Genomic DNA, 20,201 nt, shown 5'->3' on the forward strand with positions numbered 1-20,201 from the left:
TTTTTTTTTTTTTTTTTTTTTTTTATTCTCATTGTTCCTCTAAGAATCAAGCAAGAACACTGAAAGTTGCAAATCTGGCAGTCATTTCTGAAACTGCTTGCTGGAATGTGATCCCCTTGCCACAGGGCTTCCCCCCTTGCTTTTTCTCCAGCCCTAGTTTGCTTTTTCCTCTCCTCTTTCTTCTTTAATCCTGCACTTCACCATCATCTCTTCTCTTTCCATGGCTGCAGATAATAATTCTGTCCGTGTACAGATAGCTTACAGCATTATGTACACATAGGAACTTCATTGGCAGTCTTTATTTCGCACCCACATTCTGCAATGCCTATTGGGGTACATCCACTTAGACTCTCAATTCTACGTGTGCCTCCTATGTGGTGAAACAGTCAACATAGGAATGGATCCCCTTCTCTATTAAACACGAAGCTCTGACTTAAACCGTCTGTGCGATTCAAATTACCTTTCTATTTCACTGTCTCTGAAATAAAGCAGTGCCATGAAAAACTCCCAGCTATACAGAATAAAAATAATTCAAATGAGTTCTCCTTAAAGTAGGAGGAAGGAGACTTCCGTGGTCAAATAAATTTGGAAAATTCCAGCTTAAGCAAGAATCTTATTGTAGAAATCGCCAGAGCCCCCGATAGGAGGAAGTGCATTTCCAAACTATAGGTGGACACTACAGTCAGTTGTGTTTCTCAAACTGATCTAACCATCGAATGTTTTCCCCTGTGGAGTGTTTGGCTGTGGTAGTTTTTGGTGAAGCACTTCTTGAGAAATGTCAAAGACGTACAGAACATAGTTCCCTAGGTGGCAGTGGTGCAGAATCAGAGACCTGGTGCATTTTCACATTCAATTAAAACCCCTGCATTTCATTAAAACTGAACTGCAGATTACATTCCCAAAGTCAGGTAAACCTTACAGGGAGAGTAACTTCAAGTGCCTGCCATCATTTCCAGCTGAAAGAGCAGAAGTTGGGGCTGGGGAACTGTCACAGTGATTGCCTTGTCCTCTGTAGAAAGTCTGTACCGCAGACAGCTTTTTCTGGGTTACAGCTTGTGTAAAACTTTCTGCAATTCCTTTTTACAGTTGTCTGACCACCTTCTGATCTCTTTCTTTGTATCCCCTAATCAAGGATGAAGAAAGGCTAGAGATGAGGCAAGAAAAAGCAGGAACCTTTCTAAGGACAAGTCTCTGGTGCGCATAAGTGGCTTTGAGTGGTAGTAGCTCTTTTCCCTGAAAAGGCTCAGGAGCCTTGAAAAGGTCATGTGTTTCCAGAATACAAGGTCAAACCAGGAAAAGAGAAAAGCTAAGAAGATCTTTAAACCTTAATTACCTCCATTGATAATGAATCCAACAAACATGGTATTAGACAGATACTACTTTGTTAGGAATACATATGTATGCCCAATAAATATAAGAAACAAGGAATAATTTGCCAATTTTACCTGGGAGGAGAAATTCCAAGAAAAGCTTTATCTAGAAGCTAGCCCCACCAGATTTTTAAAAGATGAAAAGGTACTTAGAGGAAGGTTGAAAAGCAGAAGTTAGAAGTATGGTGAAGAAGCAATAAGGGCTGTATGAAAACACGGGAGCCACTCTGGATGGAAGGCTTATGTAGCATGTTGGTGAGCTTGGGTTTTTGGTTGTTTTTCTTCTGTTGTTCTTTTGTTTTTGCAGAGAGGAAACTGATTGTATTTGTCCGTGTCTCCTTTTGCAAGGCTATTGAAAGCAAAGATAGGGCATGAGTATGCAGGACTTGGCCCTTGGACTTGGAGAACTCCGGAATGGTCACCTCAGTCTCCTAATGGCCAGCTGCTTGGGCTGTTGAATCCTTCAGGGCCAGGTTAGGCAACAGCACAGAAGACTAGAGCTACAGAGCTTCTGGTCCAGCCCTGCTGAAGGGAAGACAGTGCCTGTCATCATCAGCCTCTGCCTGGCTCATCTGAAAAGCACCTAACCCTGTACGTGTCACATGCAGGACAAGGCTGGAGTCCAGACAGCTGAATTCCCAAGCCCTGCTGGAATGCAGCTGAGGACCAGAAGGGACCACCCCTGGACTTGTGACCCCACTGGGAGGTTGTGACATCACCGGTGTTGGCCAGCCCCCACTGTGGGCTGCTGTGGTGGGGAGCCAACACCAGCCGGGAGGGAGCTGGGGTTGTAAAGTGGACCAGGCGGGGCATCCCTGAAGAGATGGACCTAAGTCACCTTAGGTCCCATTAGGGGCATTGTTCTTGTTGCAGGGCTACTTATAGAGAATTTCAAGCATCAAATGATCAACAGTGTCAAAGGCCAGGAAGAGCGCGCATGATTTTAGGTCTTAAAAAGTCATTTGATTCAGTAATTGATTCATGAAGAATTAAATGGCGTCACTGGCTACACAGGCCAGCGGTTTGGAAGCTTGACCACAAGACATGAGAATATGATTGGAAGTGAGAGCTGAGAAGACCTTAAAACCAGGGTAGTCGATGGAAAAAGTACATTCGTGAGAAGAAGACTGAAGTAAGCAGATTTACCGACCGCAAGTCTAATAAATGACAGAAAAAAATTATTTTTACTGGTGCATAAATGATGCACCATTATGTAGCACGTGTTACTGATACAATGTTATTTAATTTCCCTATAAAACAAAGTATGTGACTGATCTTGAAAGGCTTTTAAAATCCTTTTGTGTCCTTTACATCCAGAATGAACTGAACAGTCAGCCAAAATTATTAGATTACAATGGTACTGGTGCAGATAACTTGACCAATGGGCCAAGTTTAAGTTTGCTGTGTTCGTCAGAAATGAGCACTCTTAATTGCTTGGACTAATTGTTATGTATCCATTCATCTAAATTTGCAATATAGTCCAATGTCTCATGGAGAAAAGCAAAAGAAGCTAAGATGGAGAAGTTATCTTCTCTCTAGAACATAATGTCCATCTGTCATTTCCCCACCTCTTTCAGCTCGGACCCTAGGGAAAGAAACCACAGCTAGGGACTAAGGCGTCTACAGTGTGCCTACTTTGTTTAGCCGGCCTGTGGTTGCTGCTAGTTTCTAAGGACTTCCCAGGAATGTAAGACCTACTTTGATCTACTCTGTTATTATCATTTTCTGTAAAACTAAAAAGCAATCAAAAGCCCATGAATTAAAACTTCCCACCAGCAACATTTCAGTCACTGATTTTCTTTACTAGTGTTTTTACATTTACACTCAAAATACATCTGCATGTGGGAATGTCCATCTGTGTAGTCAAACACAGTAATGATCATAACCAATGAGTACTTAACAAACAATGGGAGGACCTTGAGAATTTTAAGTTATCCTGCTGCTGTTATACCCAGAAAATGCTTATTGTGATTATAAGGATATTATTAAAATATGTCCCAAATTTCCAAAACTGTGTGTGACTCAAAGACTTGTCGGTAGAGAAACCTTAAAGAGTTTGGTAGAATTATACTGGAATCTAAGCTCTTCTTCTCTAAGCAAGTCACACAACTTCTGAGATTCTATTTCTTCTGCTAAGCAACCTGCCTTTTAGAAATGAGAGAGCTGCTGGGCGTGGTGGTGCACGCCTGTCCTCCCAGCACTCGGGAGGCTGAGGCAGGAGGATCACTGAGAGTTCGAGACCAGCCTGGGCTACACAGTGAGTTCCAGAGCAGTCAGAACTACATAGTGAGACCCTGTCTCAAAAAACCAAAAAAAAAAAAGTAAGAAAGAAATGAGAGTACTGGATAAAACAGTGTCAACTCTGGTCAATAATTGTCAATAAACAAGTTATCTTCTCTATCACATGTTTGGTTTTCTTTCTTTAACAACTCTCAAGATTTTGTGCTTTGGGATTCGTATCTATGCAAAGAGGAAATACAAACCAGTAACGATGAGGCTCAAGCGTTCTCAAATATCATTTTTCAGTTGTTGACTTCTTTTGCTAACATTTTAGATATCACTCAACAGAAGTAAATGGCACTTTATTATAAAAGATCAACTCAGTTTTGAATTTCAAAATGAATAGTGCGGCTACAGACTTTTTCATAGGGATTTCAAATGAATTTCAAGAAAACTGAAAAAAAGGGACGGTCAGACTGACATGGAATTGTACAGAATATGCTCTGTAGTTAAAAGGGAACGAACTGCTGGTAAGAAGTCAGTGATTTCACTTACGGCATCATCCAGTAAGTTTCCTGTGCTCTTTTTTCCAGAAGACTTTGATGAAGGAGAAGGAGAAGGAGAAGGAGCAGAAAATGTTTCTTCTTGTTCAATTTCTTTTTCCAATTTTATCAAGCCAGGAGGCTCCACACCATACCTTGTAAGAAATGTCAGATCATTACCCACACATAAGTTACCCTGAGACAGTTACCACACATTGCATTTGATTAGGAGCTGTATTATAGTAAATAGTTGCCTTTCAAAGTAACCTTAACTGCAGTCAGGGATTTAGCTCAATGGCACAAGGTCCTGAGTTCAATCCCTGGTACTGCAAAATATAAATAAATAAACATTTTTCTTTAAGTAACATTAACTATTTCTGGCACTGGAACAGTTCTCACTTAGAACTCTTGAAGCAGCAGAAAAACTGTACATCTACTTTGTAGTACACATGCTTGTATGTGAGCACACACACGCTAACATGCTAAAATAAGTTAAAATATTCAATGCAATATGTGAATGAGTCAACAACATGAATAATTATGGGAGATTTATCTTTAGCTTTCACATTGACCAGCTGTAACAATATTACTGCTGCAATTAAACTCCATTTTGAACATGAGTTTGTTAAATATGGAGGTAAAGGTGATGACTCATAACAGGTTAGGTATAGAAACAGCCTAGATGCCTGTGAACAGATAAATGGAAGAAGAAAATGCAGTACACGTATATACAATGGAGTACTACTCAGCTCTAAAGAAGAATGAAATCATGTCATTTGCAGAAAAATGGGTGCAACTGGAGATCATGTTAAATAAAACTAGCTAGACTCAGAAGGAGTAAGGACAGAAAACCAGCAGGTAGACTTCTGGAGACAGGGAAAGGGGTAAACAAGAGGGGGAAAGAAACAAAAGGCGGAGCAATGGTATTGAAATGGACTAAGATACATGCATTTGCAACTTCCTATAATAAACCCTAGAGTCATGGAACATTAACATGCAGTAATAAAATATATGCTAAAAAGTATTCAGATAAAAAAAGATGGAGATAAAATCTGAAAATCAGAATCAAGCTTGAAAAAAGCAACACCTCAAAATAAAAATTTTGAATGACTTAACAAGATCAATTCATGGTTTTTGTTGTTGTTTGTTTGTGGTACTGGGACTTGAACTCAGGGCCTCACGCTTGCTGGGCAGGTGCTATGCCACTGAGCTACATTCCCAGCCCAAGGATAAATTCACTGTTAATAGCATATCACCAACAAGCCCAGAACAAAGCCCGATGGTCATACGGTATCACTGATTAAACTTTTAGAAACAACGTAATGAAAGTACACGTATCGCTACTGGGGAGGCAAATGAACAGATAGGAAACAGATATAATTTAAAATAATATAAAAATGAGATTTCTTAATTATAAGTGGCATAGGAGTAAAAAAAGAGAGTTGTATACTTGCTGTCAGGTTCACGTCATTCCTAATCATATTTTTCTTAAGCCACTCTTACAATTAGGTTTAGTTTCCTAGACACATGTCAGCCATACTGAGGTAGAGGAGAGCGAAGATAATTCTAGAACCTGAAAATGGTGAATGCTTTTGCAGGCCATCTAGTTACACTCCTTCACTGTAACCGACAAGAGCAGAAGGTATAAAAACAGCTAGGAGCAGAATAAGGAGTCAAATCCAGGTGTTTTTTTTTTACTTCAGGGCTTGTGTCAGTTTTCCTTAACATTTTCATTGGGTGATTTTTTTGTTACAAAGGAGAGAAAATAGTCACCTGGAGATTAAAAGTATGTTACAGACATCAAAGCAAATAATCTATAAGCAAAGAATGATATGTTGACAATGTATGTGTGCCTCTGATAGAATGCTGTGTTGTCACTGTCAAATGTAAAATTTTAAATGCTTGTTCTACTCTTATGATTTGCTATTTTAATTGCCATTGTTGCATATATAGTTAGTGTAAATTTCAAAGAGGAAGTAATTTCTCCACTAGATGGTTTTTTCTTACAAACGGTGCTCAATTCATTTGACTCCTATGTTCCTGGCTTCATCATTCACTCTTCCACTGTGAAGTGGAAGGATTTGAATAAACTGAGCATGCCTGACTCAGCTTACCTTTCTTTTCTAGGGAGGAAGCTGTCCCCCAGAAGCCCTGCGTGGAGTCCCCCACCCGATTTGCCTGTGCTTGTGATTAGGGAGTTACTGGCCTAATTCTAGAGTTCCACCGCAGACACTAACACGTCTGTCTACTTGTACCTTTACAGCTATGAAAGTGGTATCTGGTAGCTCATCTGGTATTCTTTTACTTTATTTTCTATATTTTTTTTTCAGAATTCACATAAATGCCCTATGAGAGCAGGGAAATTTATGTTAGAATGCAGTACACAACAGCTCAAGACGGCACAGTTCAGCTGAAAAACCATCTCTGGGGACAACCTCAAGTCCTTGGAGTATTTTTTACTCTGTGAGGAGCAATCATTAGCTGTAAAGACTTAGCTACCACTTGTCATGTTTATAACCTTTTGCACATATTAACAAACTAGACTGAAAATTGCACGATGGTGGAGACCAGTGTCTGCCTGTGGCACCTGGCCTCAGTCCGATGCCAGTACCTCACAGCTCCCACACAGATGTGCCAAATTTTCTTTATTCCTAAGGATCAGTGATGTCAGGTTTTAAATGTGAACCCAATGCCACAGCTGTGGATTCCTAAATGCACATTTCACTTTAATAAAACATGTCATCTTTAAATGTACAAAAATAGTCTGCCAAGACAAAAAATAAATAAACTGTTCTCCTAAAAGACTGTAGGCCTTATCTGAAACTGTAACACATTTTAAAAAATATTTGAGTAATCATTAGTTATGCTAAACTGCACTTACCATCTCATTACCATGGCTATCTCACATGGAGATGCTGTATTCTTATTCTTGTTTGACATAGATCTGAACTAATTATATCACCAAGCTATTTCTTAAATTGAGCAAATCAGTTAAGCTCTAAGGTCTATTTTCTTTCAGGAAATAATAAGTAACAATGGTCTTCCCCGAGGACTCTTAGAACAGTGGAGGAAGAAAGGAGGCAGAAGGTTGGAAAACAGCAGCTGTTGAAATCTTCTGTGTCTCTGGTACTACTGGGCATTCTGACATACATTATTTATAAGCTTTAGTTTTATTTCAATTTAAAAGGAGAGTTCAAATTCCTATGTTTCACTATCATTAGAAGAAATTCAAAGAGTATATATTACATGCGCCACATAGCATCTAAGATACAGAACTTCTGAGACTGATGTTTATAAATTGATTTGTTTAATAAAGTTTGTACAGCTGCAAACCCAATGGCAGGCCTAAGTTTTGGGTAGAAAATCTTCAGTGTCTTTAAAATACCCACCATCAAGTGACAATGTGGCTAACAGCCTTGAAAGTAAGGTGCCACTGAAGTGAAAGGCAATGCTGTCACTTCTGCTGTGGCCTTTGAAAAAGACTTCGCTTTCTTTAAAGACTTTCCAAAATTGTGGGATATCAGAAATACTTCAGTATTTGGAGCTGCTCAGACCAAGCTATAACTCATTCTTGCACTGGCTCTAGCTAGGTGAACCTTGACAAGCAACTTTTCCAATCTCTTTAGACTTCTGTGGGTTCTTAGTTCAACAAAGGTATAAAAGGTGGTTGTGTTTAATATTCTTAAGAGAGTATTATAAATTTGGTAGTGAGGCTGGAGCAACTTAATGTGCAATTCACAGCCAACGCAAGTCAGTCACAGGGGAAAATATTCTATTTGAAAGTATAAATTAGTCCAAGAGGAAAATATGATTTCATTTGTAATTCTTGGTGGACACAAGCAACTTTTTAAGAATATATTGCATGAGTCTTGCCTTTTTTTAATAAAGTGAAATAATACACACACTATTAGAGTAACAACAGAACTCAGCTCGTTGTCCAATACAAACAAAGTAGACTTGGCTTGAATAAAATCGGTACCAAAGTCACACGTGGAAAATCTTATCCCTGGAGGGCAGGGGATTTAGCTCAGTGGTTTCACTGCCTGCCTCACAAGTACAAGGACCTGAGTTCAATCCCCGGTACTGGAAAAAAAAAACAAAAATCTTATCTACAGGGATTTTTCTTTATCTGGAAATGCTGAAAATTAGCTATGCCACTAAACAGAGAAAATCAACCCTAATCTCCAAATCTCTGCTTAAATTGGCTTTTGAATACTTCAAGCTGCCTCAGGTACTGTCTGCCCATCCCAAAATGCCCACTTAAATACCACACATTGGCTTTCTGTCAGTCTGGAGTTGTCAACAGGCTACGAGTCGTGAAATTCCGCTGGGACTGAGGACATGCACGAGCAGGACAACTTAGCCATCACATCGGTCCCATGTCCATTCTCCAAAAGGCTACTGCATTTCCCTCTCCTTGATTAACTTCACCGCTTTGCATTTCTATATGTTCTATATGGTCTCTCTCTCTGTCTCTCTGTCTCTGTCTCTCTCTCTGTCTCTCTGTCTCTCTCTCTCTGTCTGTCTCTCTCTCTCTCTCTCTCTCTCTATATATATATATATATATATATATATATGGTCTATAATTTATCTTGTTGTCCATTCTTTTCCAACTACAAGTCCTGAGAGCTTTAGAAGGGAGTAGTTGTTGTTCTCAAGCTAAGTACAGGTCGAACTAATGATCACAAGAAGGTTAAATCTATGAAAACCAAATCCTCATTCTTGTAGAGCTCAATGGTATAAAAATGAAGGCAAATATCCTGGGCAAATATTTATTTTTGTGTCATTTTAAAAAAGCAAAGTGCTATCAAAAGGGTCTCTTGATTAGTGACTTTCTGATGAGATTCAAGAAATGGATTTCTCACTCTTTGGACACAGTTTTGGAGATTGCTCTATACAAAATAACTAAGCCCCCAAACCAGGGACTAGACAATTTACTCCGCATACTCAGTAGACTTCAGTAGACTGGTTTTGAAACAAGAGTCATCTGGAACCTATTTTATCAGTGTTCAAAGAGCAAATTTTATGGACAAATGAATGTTATAGACAACTTCTTTTTAAGCATGTACAAGTTTAAAGATTCTTGCAAGATCCATTTTGCCCAGTTTATCATCTAATTTGAAGCAATTTAAGCACAGGTTGATATTTAGAAAAAATTTCATCAAGTGAGGTATTTGAAATTCATAGAAGTTCGTTCAAGTGTTTTAAATAAGATCGATAATCAATTAATAATCTTGATATAAGACACATCTTTCTTTCAGTAACACTTCTGTTCCTCATACCAGGATTGAAATAGAAGATTAAAGGAAATGCTCACATAGGATTTCATGACTGAAGCGGTACCCCAAAACCAGAAGAAGTTTGGTTGTGAATTTGATCCTTGATTATGGCACCAAACTATCAGAAAGTTTTATTTTTATTATCAAAATAGTCTTAAATCTGCAGCCAGTCTGTAAGGTTATTTCTAGTAACTTTTCTGTTTCTGTTGATTAATGTCAAAGTGCTGTCATTAAAATTTGAAGCTTTATTTAGTTGCTTTTCCTGAGTACCCTACTTTTCACAAGACCAGTGCATATTTACATATTCAGACACTGACAACTTTCTGAAATTTAGCAGAGATTTCACTCTCCGGTAATGATAGCTCTATTTCATTGAAAATAACAGTTTTACCCATGGGAATAAAAATAAGTGAACTCTCAGCCTCCTGTCTCACAATTCAGAAATCCCAGGGCCTCGGAGAAGTTTTACTGCATCCCAGGCAGATGCAAGGGGCAGAGAATCAAAAGCATCCTGGACCCAGTTCTGAAGCGATGGGGATGTGTTTAGGTGGTATGTATGAAGTGTGGAGAACTAAATATTGGAAGCCAAGCACAAGAAAGCATCTTTTAGCACTCATGAAAAATGCAACACTCACGAAATTTCATTGGGGATATTTTTAAACATCCAAACTCATCTGTGCTATATGCAAATTAATTTTGCAAATCTTGAGAGCTGTTCCAAAGTCCCTTCTAGTTTTCACTAAAGGAGTTTTCATTTATGAATGTGTGTAATCCTTAAATGCTCACTCCATCTAACCGGTATTCACTTGTTGGCCTCGTGTTGTGTGCAGTGACAAAAGTAACACCTTGAGTAAGATCACAATTTATTTCTTTTCTGATAAAATAACCTGTAATACTATGCCCCTCTAGAGTTGCATGAGGAAGATAAAATGCAGACATTACAAAATAAATACATAATGTAAAGGTTTTCTCGGCCTTTACTTAACTCTACCATGATGTCAGTATTTCTTTATGATATGAAATTTTTGATGGTCACAAATGTGGTCAGACTCAGAGTAGCCCAGAACAATCACACTTTTTAAATATTTTGTGATTAGAGAAATTCTGCATATGATATTTCACATCACAATTGATGGGCCCATAATGATTCCTTTTTATTTATTTTAATTTGTTTTACATCTTATGGCAAAGGACAATTAATGCCAGACTCAGAGTTGGAAGAAATATGACTTAAGGCATAGCCTGTCTTCTCCTTCTATTTAGCCATAATTAGAAGTTTTCCTTCCTAATCAGAGTGCTTGGGCAATAAACAGTACAATTACAAAGTAAAATTATATCTAGAAAATAGGCAAATAGTTATAAACGAGATGATGAGTGGAAAATGATAAATACCAAAGTAGATCTAGAGAGAGCAACTCCCCCTGTTGACCTTGAAACTTAAACATTTTGCTTTTCTGATGCAACACAATCTGGTATTTCAGCATAATTCATGGATAATTACAGCCAACGGTACTAAGAGGAATTTTCTTTCCTGTGAGCACCTGGGACCTGTGATTTGCCTTTCTGTCTTCCCTTCCTTTGAGTGGAGTTAACTTTTTCTTTCTTAGGGGAGAGCCCCTGGGTCCCCAATTCTGCTTTGACCCTCTGTTTGCCTAGAGGCCCAAATCCCCAAGAAGTGGGGTAGTGGGCGCAGCAAGGTCCTAGAAGCAGCAGAACTTTGTGAACTCGAGATGGGGCCGCCCTGAGAATGGAACCATAGGAAGCGTTCCGGCCCCCAAACTGGAATTATGCCTTGTCAGCCGGCGAGGTCTCCGGCCTGGGCCTGGAGACCATCACACAATTATGAATATGTGGCAAGGTAGGGAGATCCCCAGATATTACACAGCCGTTTTACTTTACACCGTGTTGAATAAGAGTAATATTTAATCTGAATTTTAAAAAAATGAAAGCAGTGTTTCTCGGCCCAATCACTGTGATGAAATGGAATTTATACGTAATATACAGTTCACTAAAATTACATCAATTATGGTGATTTAAAGAATTTGGGGTTACTTTTCAATACAGGTTACAGTTTTTTATTGGATCATGAGAAGAAAAATGGTCTGTTCACTGGCAGTTAGTTTTCTAACATGCAGGAATTTCCTGATGTGCATACATTCTAATTTTCCCTTGATTTTCCACATAAATACTCTATTTGAATGTGCATTACCAGTGCTTTCTCTTACTGTATTTTATTGGTTCATCTGATCTCAACCCTCAGAGGGTAGCCTGATCTGGGTCAGAAAACACCTAGTTAATTCTGAATTTTTATTCTGGATCAAGATCTCTTCAAACATTTATAACTTTATTTCTTATTTTTTGGTTTTAATAGAACTACCAGTAGCCCTGTCTGTTGGTCGGAGAAATATAAATGGGAAAACATGAAACCAAAACGAGTTTGCTTACATAATGAGGTCTCTTCCTCTACTTATTCATCTATAATTACTTTTGCTTTTCTTCTCCTCAAAGACAATGTTTTCATGTACTATAACTTGATGTACACTTTCTCTAAGAAAAAGAATAATTTTAAAACTCTTCGTTTAGAAGTAGAAACTAAAAGATCTAACGGATGAGATGTTTCACGCAGGGATTGAGAAAAGTTAGGAAAGAATAAACAGCAAGCAGGGTGTGAAGGAAGAAAGCAGAGAGAGCAAGAACAGACTTAAAGAGAGTTAGCTGTCACATAAAACCATACTGCAATACCCTCCTTCATGCCCCTTACAAGACAGGTTTAACGGAAACATAATCGAGCCAAGTATATCTACATCATTGAGCAAAGGACATGTACACATACTTAGACAAAGGGCTTTGACCAGAAGATCACGATGTCAAAACCATTTGGAGCAAACTTTTAGTTTAAACAGTTGCCTTCATATTGTTCATAGCAATCTTATTTAAATAGGTAGCTCCTCAACATCCAGATTAAACACGGATCCGTGGAAGCCGTCCTGATTCCTGGTTGCTCGGACACGGAGATGGGGGGGGGGTCCTGACGTAGCAGCAGCTGTGACCTACCTGGCTGCAATCCTGCCAAGTTCCAGCAAACAGAGACACACTTCTCTCGGTTGCTTGTGGAGGACTGGAAGACAAAACAGGTAGACGCCTTTACAACACAAGGGATTGTGAGGTAGCTCGACCGATCCCCCTTCAGCCCCATCCCTCACAACTCCAATAAATGAGCTGATATTAATACAAGACCTACCCTACTCCCCTGTACTCTGAGCTGTACTAAAGGAATTATGTGGATATCAGAACCTGGTCTACTGTCCTTCCCAAAAGCTACCAGTCTTTGAAACTCTCACTGTAAACAGCTCTCATCCTTAGAATACTTTTCTTTAAGTAGCTCAAGTCAATACTGGTTACATATGGAGCTATAATCATGATAGAAATCATCACTTTTTACACACACAGCACATGCAAGACAGTGGAACAGACTGGACTTCTTAAGATCCTGGGTCTACTCTTCACTGCTGATTTTAGCAGAAATAATGCAATGAATGAGTCGACCCACAAACAAAGATGGATGTCAGCTGAGACCTGATGTGAAGTCCTCTCCTAATCAAATGTGAGTGAAGGATACCTCAGACGGTTTCAGCTGGCTGGATTGTGTCAATATTTGCCCATGTGCCATCAGGCACCCTTACCCATCAAATGGGTAGTAACTCAGAAGACTGCTTTGAATTTATATTTTTATTCCCAAATCACTTGATTATCTGTTATGACAGCTCCGGATACCCTGACAAATGTTCACAAACCACACCTGCATTTGCTAATCCTACAAGAAGAGCTCACACTGCTCCTACACTACCTTCTTTTGTAACCAAATCTATTTTTTAAATGTTAGTATATCCATCATCAAGAAAAAAAATATGTTGGAAAAGTTCTGCATTAAGAACAACCTATAGAATGTTTTACAGTTGCCATTATAATACGCTTTTCTTATTGATAAACTTTAAAAAGAGCAACATTGTTTTCATTCTTAAACATAGAATTGTATAATGATCCAATTTTCTAGTATTAGTCTTTTAACCTAAATATTCTAATTCCTTCTCTCAGATATGGTAGCAGCCTGATGTGGTCCACTGACATCACAATGGGATTTGTTCAGGATATGTAGAAATAGAAAAGAAGAATTTTCCTTGTCTTTAAGTGACATGCAACTTAATTCTTTTATTATACAGTGTCACTTTTGATTCTTTTTAATTGCCGTGTAATGCCCTCAACAACGTTCATTTAAAAATACCATATGGCTTCTCTTATATGAAACCCCAATTATAAATAAAGAGCAAAATACATCATAGAAGATAGGAGGTAGGGTGATGCATCTCTCTCAAACGGGAGGGGAATCACGAGATGGAAGAAGAGAAGAGAGGGGAGGGCATGGAGACAGGAGCAGGAGTGAAGAGGGGTTCTTTATCTTACCACCCCCACCCAAGGAATGAGACATTGTGTACCGCAGACACGGACTAAGAAAGATGGTACCTGTCTGCACTGCTTTTCTAAAATAGATTGTGGAATATTTCTGTCCCTGATAATACAAATTGGCTTCACATAAAGACACTGACTTCTTTCAGTTCAAATGTGCCAGGTGGCTGTGGCGAGAAAGACACTTTACAAGATTTGATATATTCAATCAACTGCAGTCCAAGGTACCCCAGAGTCCATGCTACCACACGATCACCAATTTCAGACCAAGAATAGTAACAAACATTAGAAAATAGAACTGAACAGATGAGAATCGATATTCTTCTCTAGGTTATCGATTGATTTGGATTCAGGCTTTTAAAAAACCATGTCCATGGCACAAAATAACAAAGAGTTCTTAGTGGGAGGAAAGACTGCATAAAAGCTGAGGAGAAAAAGACTTTTAATGCTCTATTAATAGACTATCCTAAGTAAAAGCTGTGTGAAGCAGGTGGCTAAAACTTTGGGAGCTTTAGAAAATTTTATGCATTTTATGAGAACAGTGTCAAAATAAGAAAATTATTAGTGAGATTATCAAATGGTGTCAGTGCAGTCAATTACCAACTATAGAAGTAATACCTGGCACAATTATAATGATTTTTAACCACATTGTATATTCTGAGGACTATAAGAGCATTAATATAAAATAGGTATATTTCATAGAAAAATCATATTTTTTTCTGAAGAAAAACAATAATGTGGGTAAAATAGGAAAGACAATTTGATATAGAGGATTCTGTTTCCTCATTTGTCAAATTAAAACGTTTTGCATGCCCAAACCCCAATGTTGACTCTACACGGAAGCATTAGAAAGTCAGTTTGGGAAACTGAGAGCTACGTGACTCTTCGTTTTATTGTCTAACAGAAGAACCAGCCTACAGAATATAACACAAATAAATTCCCCAGCATCTTTTCTCAGGAAAATGCTGACACAAAGAGTTTTACTTTCAAGTTCTCTTGGAAATATGTGTTTTTAATAAAGCAATAACGTGGTTTCAAAATATAATACTGCCTTCCTTGTTAATGGCTTTTAAATATTGGACAGACCATGCCCGGCTCCACATTGCCAAAACCTCTATGGCTGATGAGTAGTAAACAGTGGATAAGATCATCTGCAGAGGCGCAGAATGTAACACAGTGCTAGAGCCTTGGTGGCTCTCCTAACTCATATCACGGATGATGACAGTAAACAGTGGTGGCAGCGGTTATGACAATATCAGGACTGAAGGAGACTAAAATGATACTTCTTTAGACATGGTGATAAGTTGTCATGTAAATGCTTGTTGAATGGCAAAACAACCTCTCAGAATACTGCTATGAAATTAAATTCAAAAATCTTTAAGTAAGTACTACAGGTAGGGATATTACACCTAAAAACTGACTTTGACTTGTGCACTGAAGTAAGTTCTAAACTGAACTGAACGGATGGAAAGAGTACAGTGGTTGTAGGATTCCAATCACGAAGACCCCAGTGTGAGTGTAAGCTCTCATATTTCCTCTTTGGGAAGTTATCCCATAAAAATCTCACTTTTCCAAGGAAAAACAATCCTGCCTAGTTTACAATATGTTTGTGATGATCAAAGAAAATAATAACCATATAGAAGTAGAAGAAGGATTCATACTATCTTTCCCCTGAAAAAATTCTCTTCAAAACAAATGAACAGCTCTCAAGTCAATAGTGATTATGATGCAATAGGTTTTTATCATTGCATGCTTCTATTAAAATATAATCAAAACCAAATCAAAGAAAAGTATAATGCAGAAGACCTCTGGGAAAAGTAACACAGACCCCCTGATTCAAAAATATGTGGTGAGAGACTCAATCTCATAACCTAGATTCTATAAAAATCTCAGGGGCATCAAATGTCAAATGGAACACTGCTGGCACTAGCAAGAGAAAACAATGGCTTCCGCTAAAGCAAAGGGCAGAATTTCAGGGTCACAGCATCTGCAAGGATTAAAATGCACCGGGCCATGAATGTATAGTTTAACTATGTTAAGTGTAAACAGATGGGAAAGAAATGAAAGCATGAAATATTTTTATCCATTTGTTTTCTATGTAACCAGAGGCTGCAACATTTATGGTAATTTTGAAGGAAACGCTTTTAGCTTTTTTACTTTGGAAGGAATGTGAGAAACTATTGTTGCCTAAATGATGTTGAATGAAAACATCATTAATTAATGATCGCATATCTTCTCAGGGTAAAGAACATGCTCGGATGAATCTGGGAGAGTGGTGGAGTAGAAATAGTTTGAATTGGAACTCAGAGGAGTTAGATTCTGCTCAAGGTTGCCTCATTTAATGATTTGCTCTGTGATTTTTAAGTATAGGGGACAATTAGGCAAAGCAATTTAGGTGCCACAAAACTCATCTGAAGAGGTTTCATCCTCTGAATTAAAAAAAGAGAAGAAACACATTTGAAGCTAAACAAAAGGAAAAAGTAAACATGGAAGAATAATACAAATTCATTAACACTGAGTGTCTAAACTCTCCAGAATCAATAGAATCATGCAAAATAGAGCCTGACATCCCTGTAAATCATATAAAGATGGCATGACCATTCCTAATCTCAGCAATAATGGTAGCTCTGTAGAATAGTTTGCTGTTAACTGCTCTTTCCTCAAATTTGAGAAATGTCCTAGGACAAAGGTTTCTCTTTCAGCAGCCCTCAGCGCCCCTATTAAATTAACAGATTAATTCAGTATCACACAGAACTGTAGTCAAGAGTCAGGTGTTTTCTAAGTTGATTTTTGTTTCTTTTTTATTTCTTTTACTTGAAATCCTATAAGCGTTTAAAATTAACGCAACGTGACCATTTTCATAACACAGGAGTGTGACTTGGGAGGTGAGTAGAGCGGTACTCGGATTGTAGTTGGGCTGTCTAAAATCATAGTCGCATTGAGCAAGTGATTTAATTCTCCAAGTCTCAGCTTCGCATTATTAAAATGGCAGCTACCGGCAGCATAAGATGGTGACCATGGCACACTCTTCTAGCCACTCTGCTCAGCTTGGAACTCAGCCCTGCAGCCGTGGGCAGTGAAAATGGAATCCTGCAACATCCAGAAAGCCGCCCACTTTCCTCACTCAGCCCTGGCACTGTCGAGTCCTTGGTGAAGCTCTCAGTCCACGAAGACGCTTGGCTTCTCTCAAGCAATTTCATATTTGTCCTGGCCAAGGGCGAATGGCTAGATGGGAGAAGAGTTTCTTGAGTTCAAAAATAAAATGTGAATGAAATGCTAATAAAACAAGTACTTCTCTAAACAAAAGGGTGTTTCAAAAAGCCCTCAAAGAAAAATGAGTCTGGAGATAAAAAGAAATGAATATAAATAACCAAGAGCTGAAATGGTGTCTCAGAGTTGTTATCATACATTGACACTAATAATATAGCTTTTTTTTTTTCCCAATAGAAATACTCTTATAGTCCTCAATATAGACAAAAACAAGAACAAGGACAAAAAGCAGGAAACACCAAAGGCAGGCATAGATTCATTTTCTGAGGCAAACTGACTTTAAATTTTAAAGTGGAAAGTATCAATTTTTAAAAATTAATGCGCAGTCCGCTTTAATTTTGTGCAACAGCATAAATCCAAGAGTGCAAATAGATGAACGCTTGCCTCTGAAACAGCATGCTAACCGGTGTTCTACAGAACAAAGGATTTTGTAAAACTCATCACCAGGACAATGGATCAAGAAAACGCAGTATCACGCAACAAACAGCAGACATAGGAAATAAAAATAAACAAATCACACACATTTGCATGCTACACAGCTGATAGCAAACCCTTTTCTTGCTGAGGAGAGTCTTTCTCAGAGAAATAGATGAAGAATAGTCACAGGCTTCCAAATCCTATAATCATCCAATAACATAATGATATTGACACAATTACAGCAAACACAACAGTGTTCCCACCCGATTCCTTTCTATTCCGTCTCCCAGAATGTCAGAATATGTACAAATTAGGAAAAATAAAGAAATATCTGGAAAAAATTTAACTGGACAATTTATAAATGGGCCTGCAAATGTAAATTATATACAAATCTCACAAGAATATCACTAATTTAAAAAATTAGCTGTACAGTTTAAAAATTTTAGAAAAAATATCACGAGTGTCAGTTTTATGGTTCAATTTAAATGTGTTTTAAACCTGAGAATAAATTATAGATTTCTGACTTAATTTAAGCAGTAAAAATGAGCCATATAAAATATGCCTTAGAAAAGGTGATTAAATATTTAAATTAATAATTTAAAATATTAAATTTACCGAGGGAGATTGCAAATTAATAGACTCTAATAACTGTTACATGTATTGGAACCTAACAATAGAAATGTTTTCACAACTAGCTCCTTCTAAACATTTTATTTTATTTTTTACATCAAACTAAAAGTCCATGCTTTGGAATAAATATATGAAGATTTTGTTTTTACAAAGATAAACTACATACTTTTAAATTCAAGAAAATATGAGTGATCTTTTTTAACCTAATGTACAATCCCAAATACTTTATAGGCATCTAATGAAACCAAATATGAACCTTTATTAAGAGCGATGAAAAACAAACGTATTGACTTACATGCCTGCACGGTTTGAACAGCAGGGCATATTAGAATATGCTCTTCAGATAATGTAGACTCTACTCCCATTACCATAGCAGTACAGGAGTGTGGCCGAAACAGTGTGAAAATGTCTTCATAATATGCTCTAAATAAATAGACTTTCAAAAAACATATGCTGATAAATAATTCTCTATATAAATCGATCCAATAGCATCATACTCTAAATAAAATGAATTGTTCATGTTTCAGATTACATGCCATAACTGTTCACTTTCTAGAGTTTTCTAATGGATAAATAAAGTAACATTTAGAATCATTGTTTATTTTTCTTTCAAAATCTGAGTATGAGTTTAATTTTCATATACTCGATATAAATATAGGATCTCATGTTCCTAGTACATATTTTTCTCATTTTCAATCAGAATGCTGTTTCTGATTGGTATCTTTAGATTGCTATAGTTTTTGTAAGCTAACATCCAATATCAGACATTCTATTTTTGTTTTTTTTTAGCATTTTAAGGGACATCCTGGTACCTATATCTTCTAATGTGCTTCAGATGAGCTTTCAGAAGTAGAGCAACTTAAATTATATGAGCATTTCTGAAGTCTTTAAAATATAACATCAAATAACCTTTTAAAGTAAGACTCCCAATTGCCAATTTTCTTTGGCAGTGTAAAAGTGTAAATAAGCATCAAAATGTATAATGGATAATGTGAAACATGAAGAAAAGGGCTAAAGGAGTAGGGGAAGTGGGAGGGGAAGGGGAAAAGGAAAAAGAGAAAAGAAAAATATGAGAGAAGGAAAAAAATGTAAACCAAGCCTTTCTAAATAGGGAAGGGTGGAGGGGTGAAGGGGGGGCAGGAAATGCGGAAAAATAAGAACCAAGATGCATCATGTAAAGGTGCAAGATCGCAATGAATGTAACTGTACGGTATACCTAAAAAGTACCAATAAACTTAATAGGAGAAAAAAAAAAGATACTGTTTTCTTTAATATATTTTCCAACACTGAAAAAAATTTATTTTGCTATTTTTTCACAGTTTTTATTTATACTGGCATGTGGTGAAGGTGCTCAGCATCTTGGTATCTTAGTTGGACTTTTGCCTATCACCACTGTGCTCTTCATGAAGACCTTTGCCGATGTTTTGATTGGCGTATTTATTCAGGATCTAAGAACTCAGGATCTAAGAACTGACATTTCGAGGAGGAAGAGCTCTCTCTCAAAAATGTCATAGAAGATTCATTTCAGATAAAGACCGGGATGCAACTGTAAGGGGCACAACGGGTTATCTGTCAAGAGTCAAAAAGGCAAGACGCATGGGAGACGCGGGGGTCTCACTGGCTAACCACGCTCCCCCGTTCACTCCCACCACACCTTGCTGCACTCAGGGAGGTTTCTTGTCATTAGCTGTTTCGGAAAGAAAACGGATCGAATAAGTCGTGAGTCAAGATCCTCTGACCAATAATTGTACAAAAAAAGCACTGCTCCAAAGGGTAGCATATCAGTTGCCACAAAGATAAGGATGCTTTATGCAGGCAAAAACTTTGAACAGCGAAAAACAGAAGGCTCTTCATGCGCACCCCGTCCAGTGATCTACTTTATCATTCATTCAAACACATTTCCCCCTTTTCATCGGAGCATCTTTTCATTTTATTTGCTGTTCAGAACAGCGGGACACAAAGGATGCTCTTCATCTCGTGTGCCACTGAAATGAAATCTTGAGGTTGGA

General features: G+C 37.8%; 1 protein-coding gene across 4 annotated transcripts in view; it reads right to left on the reverse strand.

Annotated features, from left to right (window-relative positions):
• Window positions 1–20,201, reverse strand: part of Gas2 (growth arrest specific 2) — a 124,362-nt gene that overhangs the window by 55,615 nt on the left and 48,546 nt on the right. For all 4 annotated transcript variants that reach the window (XR_004517403.1, XM_033764065.1, XM_010621269.3 and 1 more), the window contains 2 exons: window positions 12,466–12,529; window positions 4,146–4,287 (listed from right to left, as the gene is read on the reverse strand). Coding sequence is in view for 3 of the 4 variants with exons in the window: in XM_033764065.1 (XP_033619956.1) it covers window positions 4,146–4,287; window positions 12,466–12,529 (206 nt within the window). In the remaining variant the exon portion in view is untranslated. The remainder of the gene's footprint in view (window positions 1–4,145; window positions 4,288–12,465; window positions 12,530–20,201) is intronic.

This window comes from Fukomys damarensis, unplaced genomic scaffold (assembly GCF_012274545.1).
Source record: "Fukomys damarensis isolate Sample0158 unplaced genomic scaffold, DMR_v1.0_HiC HiC_scaffold_16, whole genome shotgun sequence".
Lineage (NCBI taxonomy): Eukaryota > Metazoa > Chordata > Mammalia > Rodentia > Bathyergidae > Fukomys > Fukomys damarensis.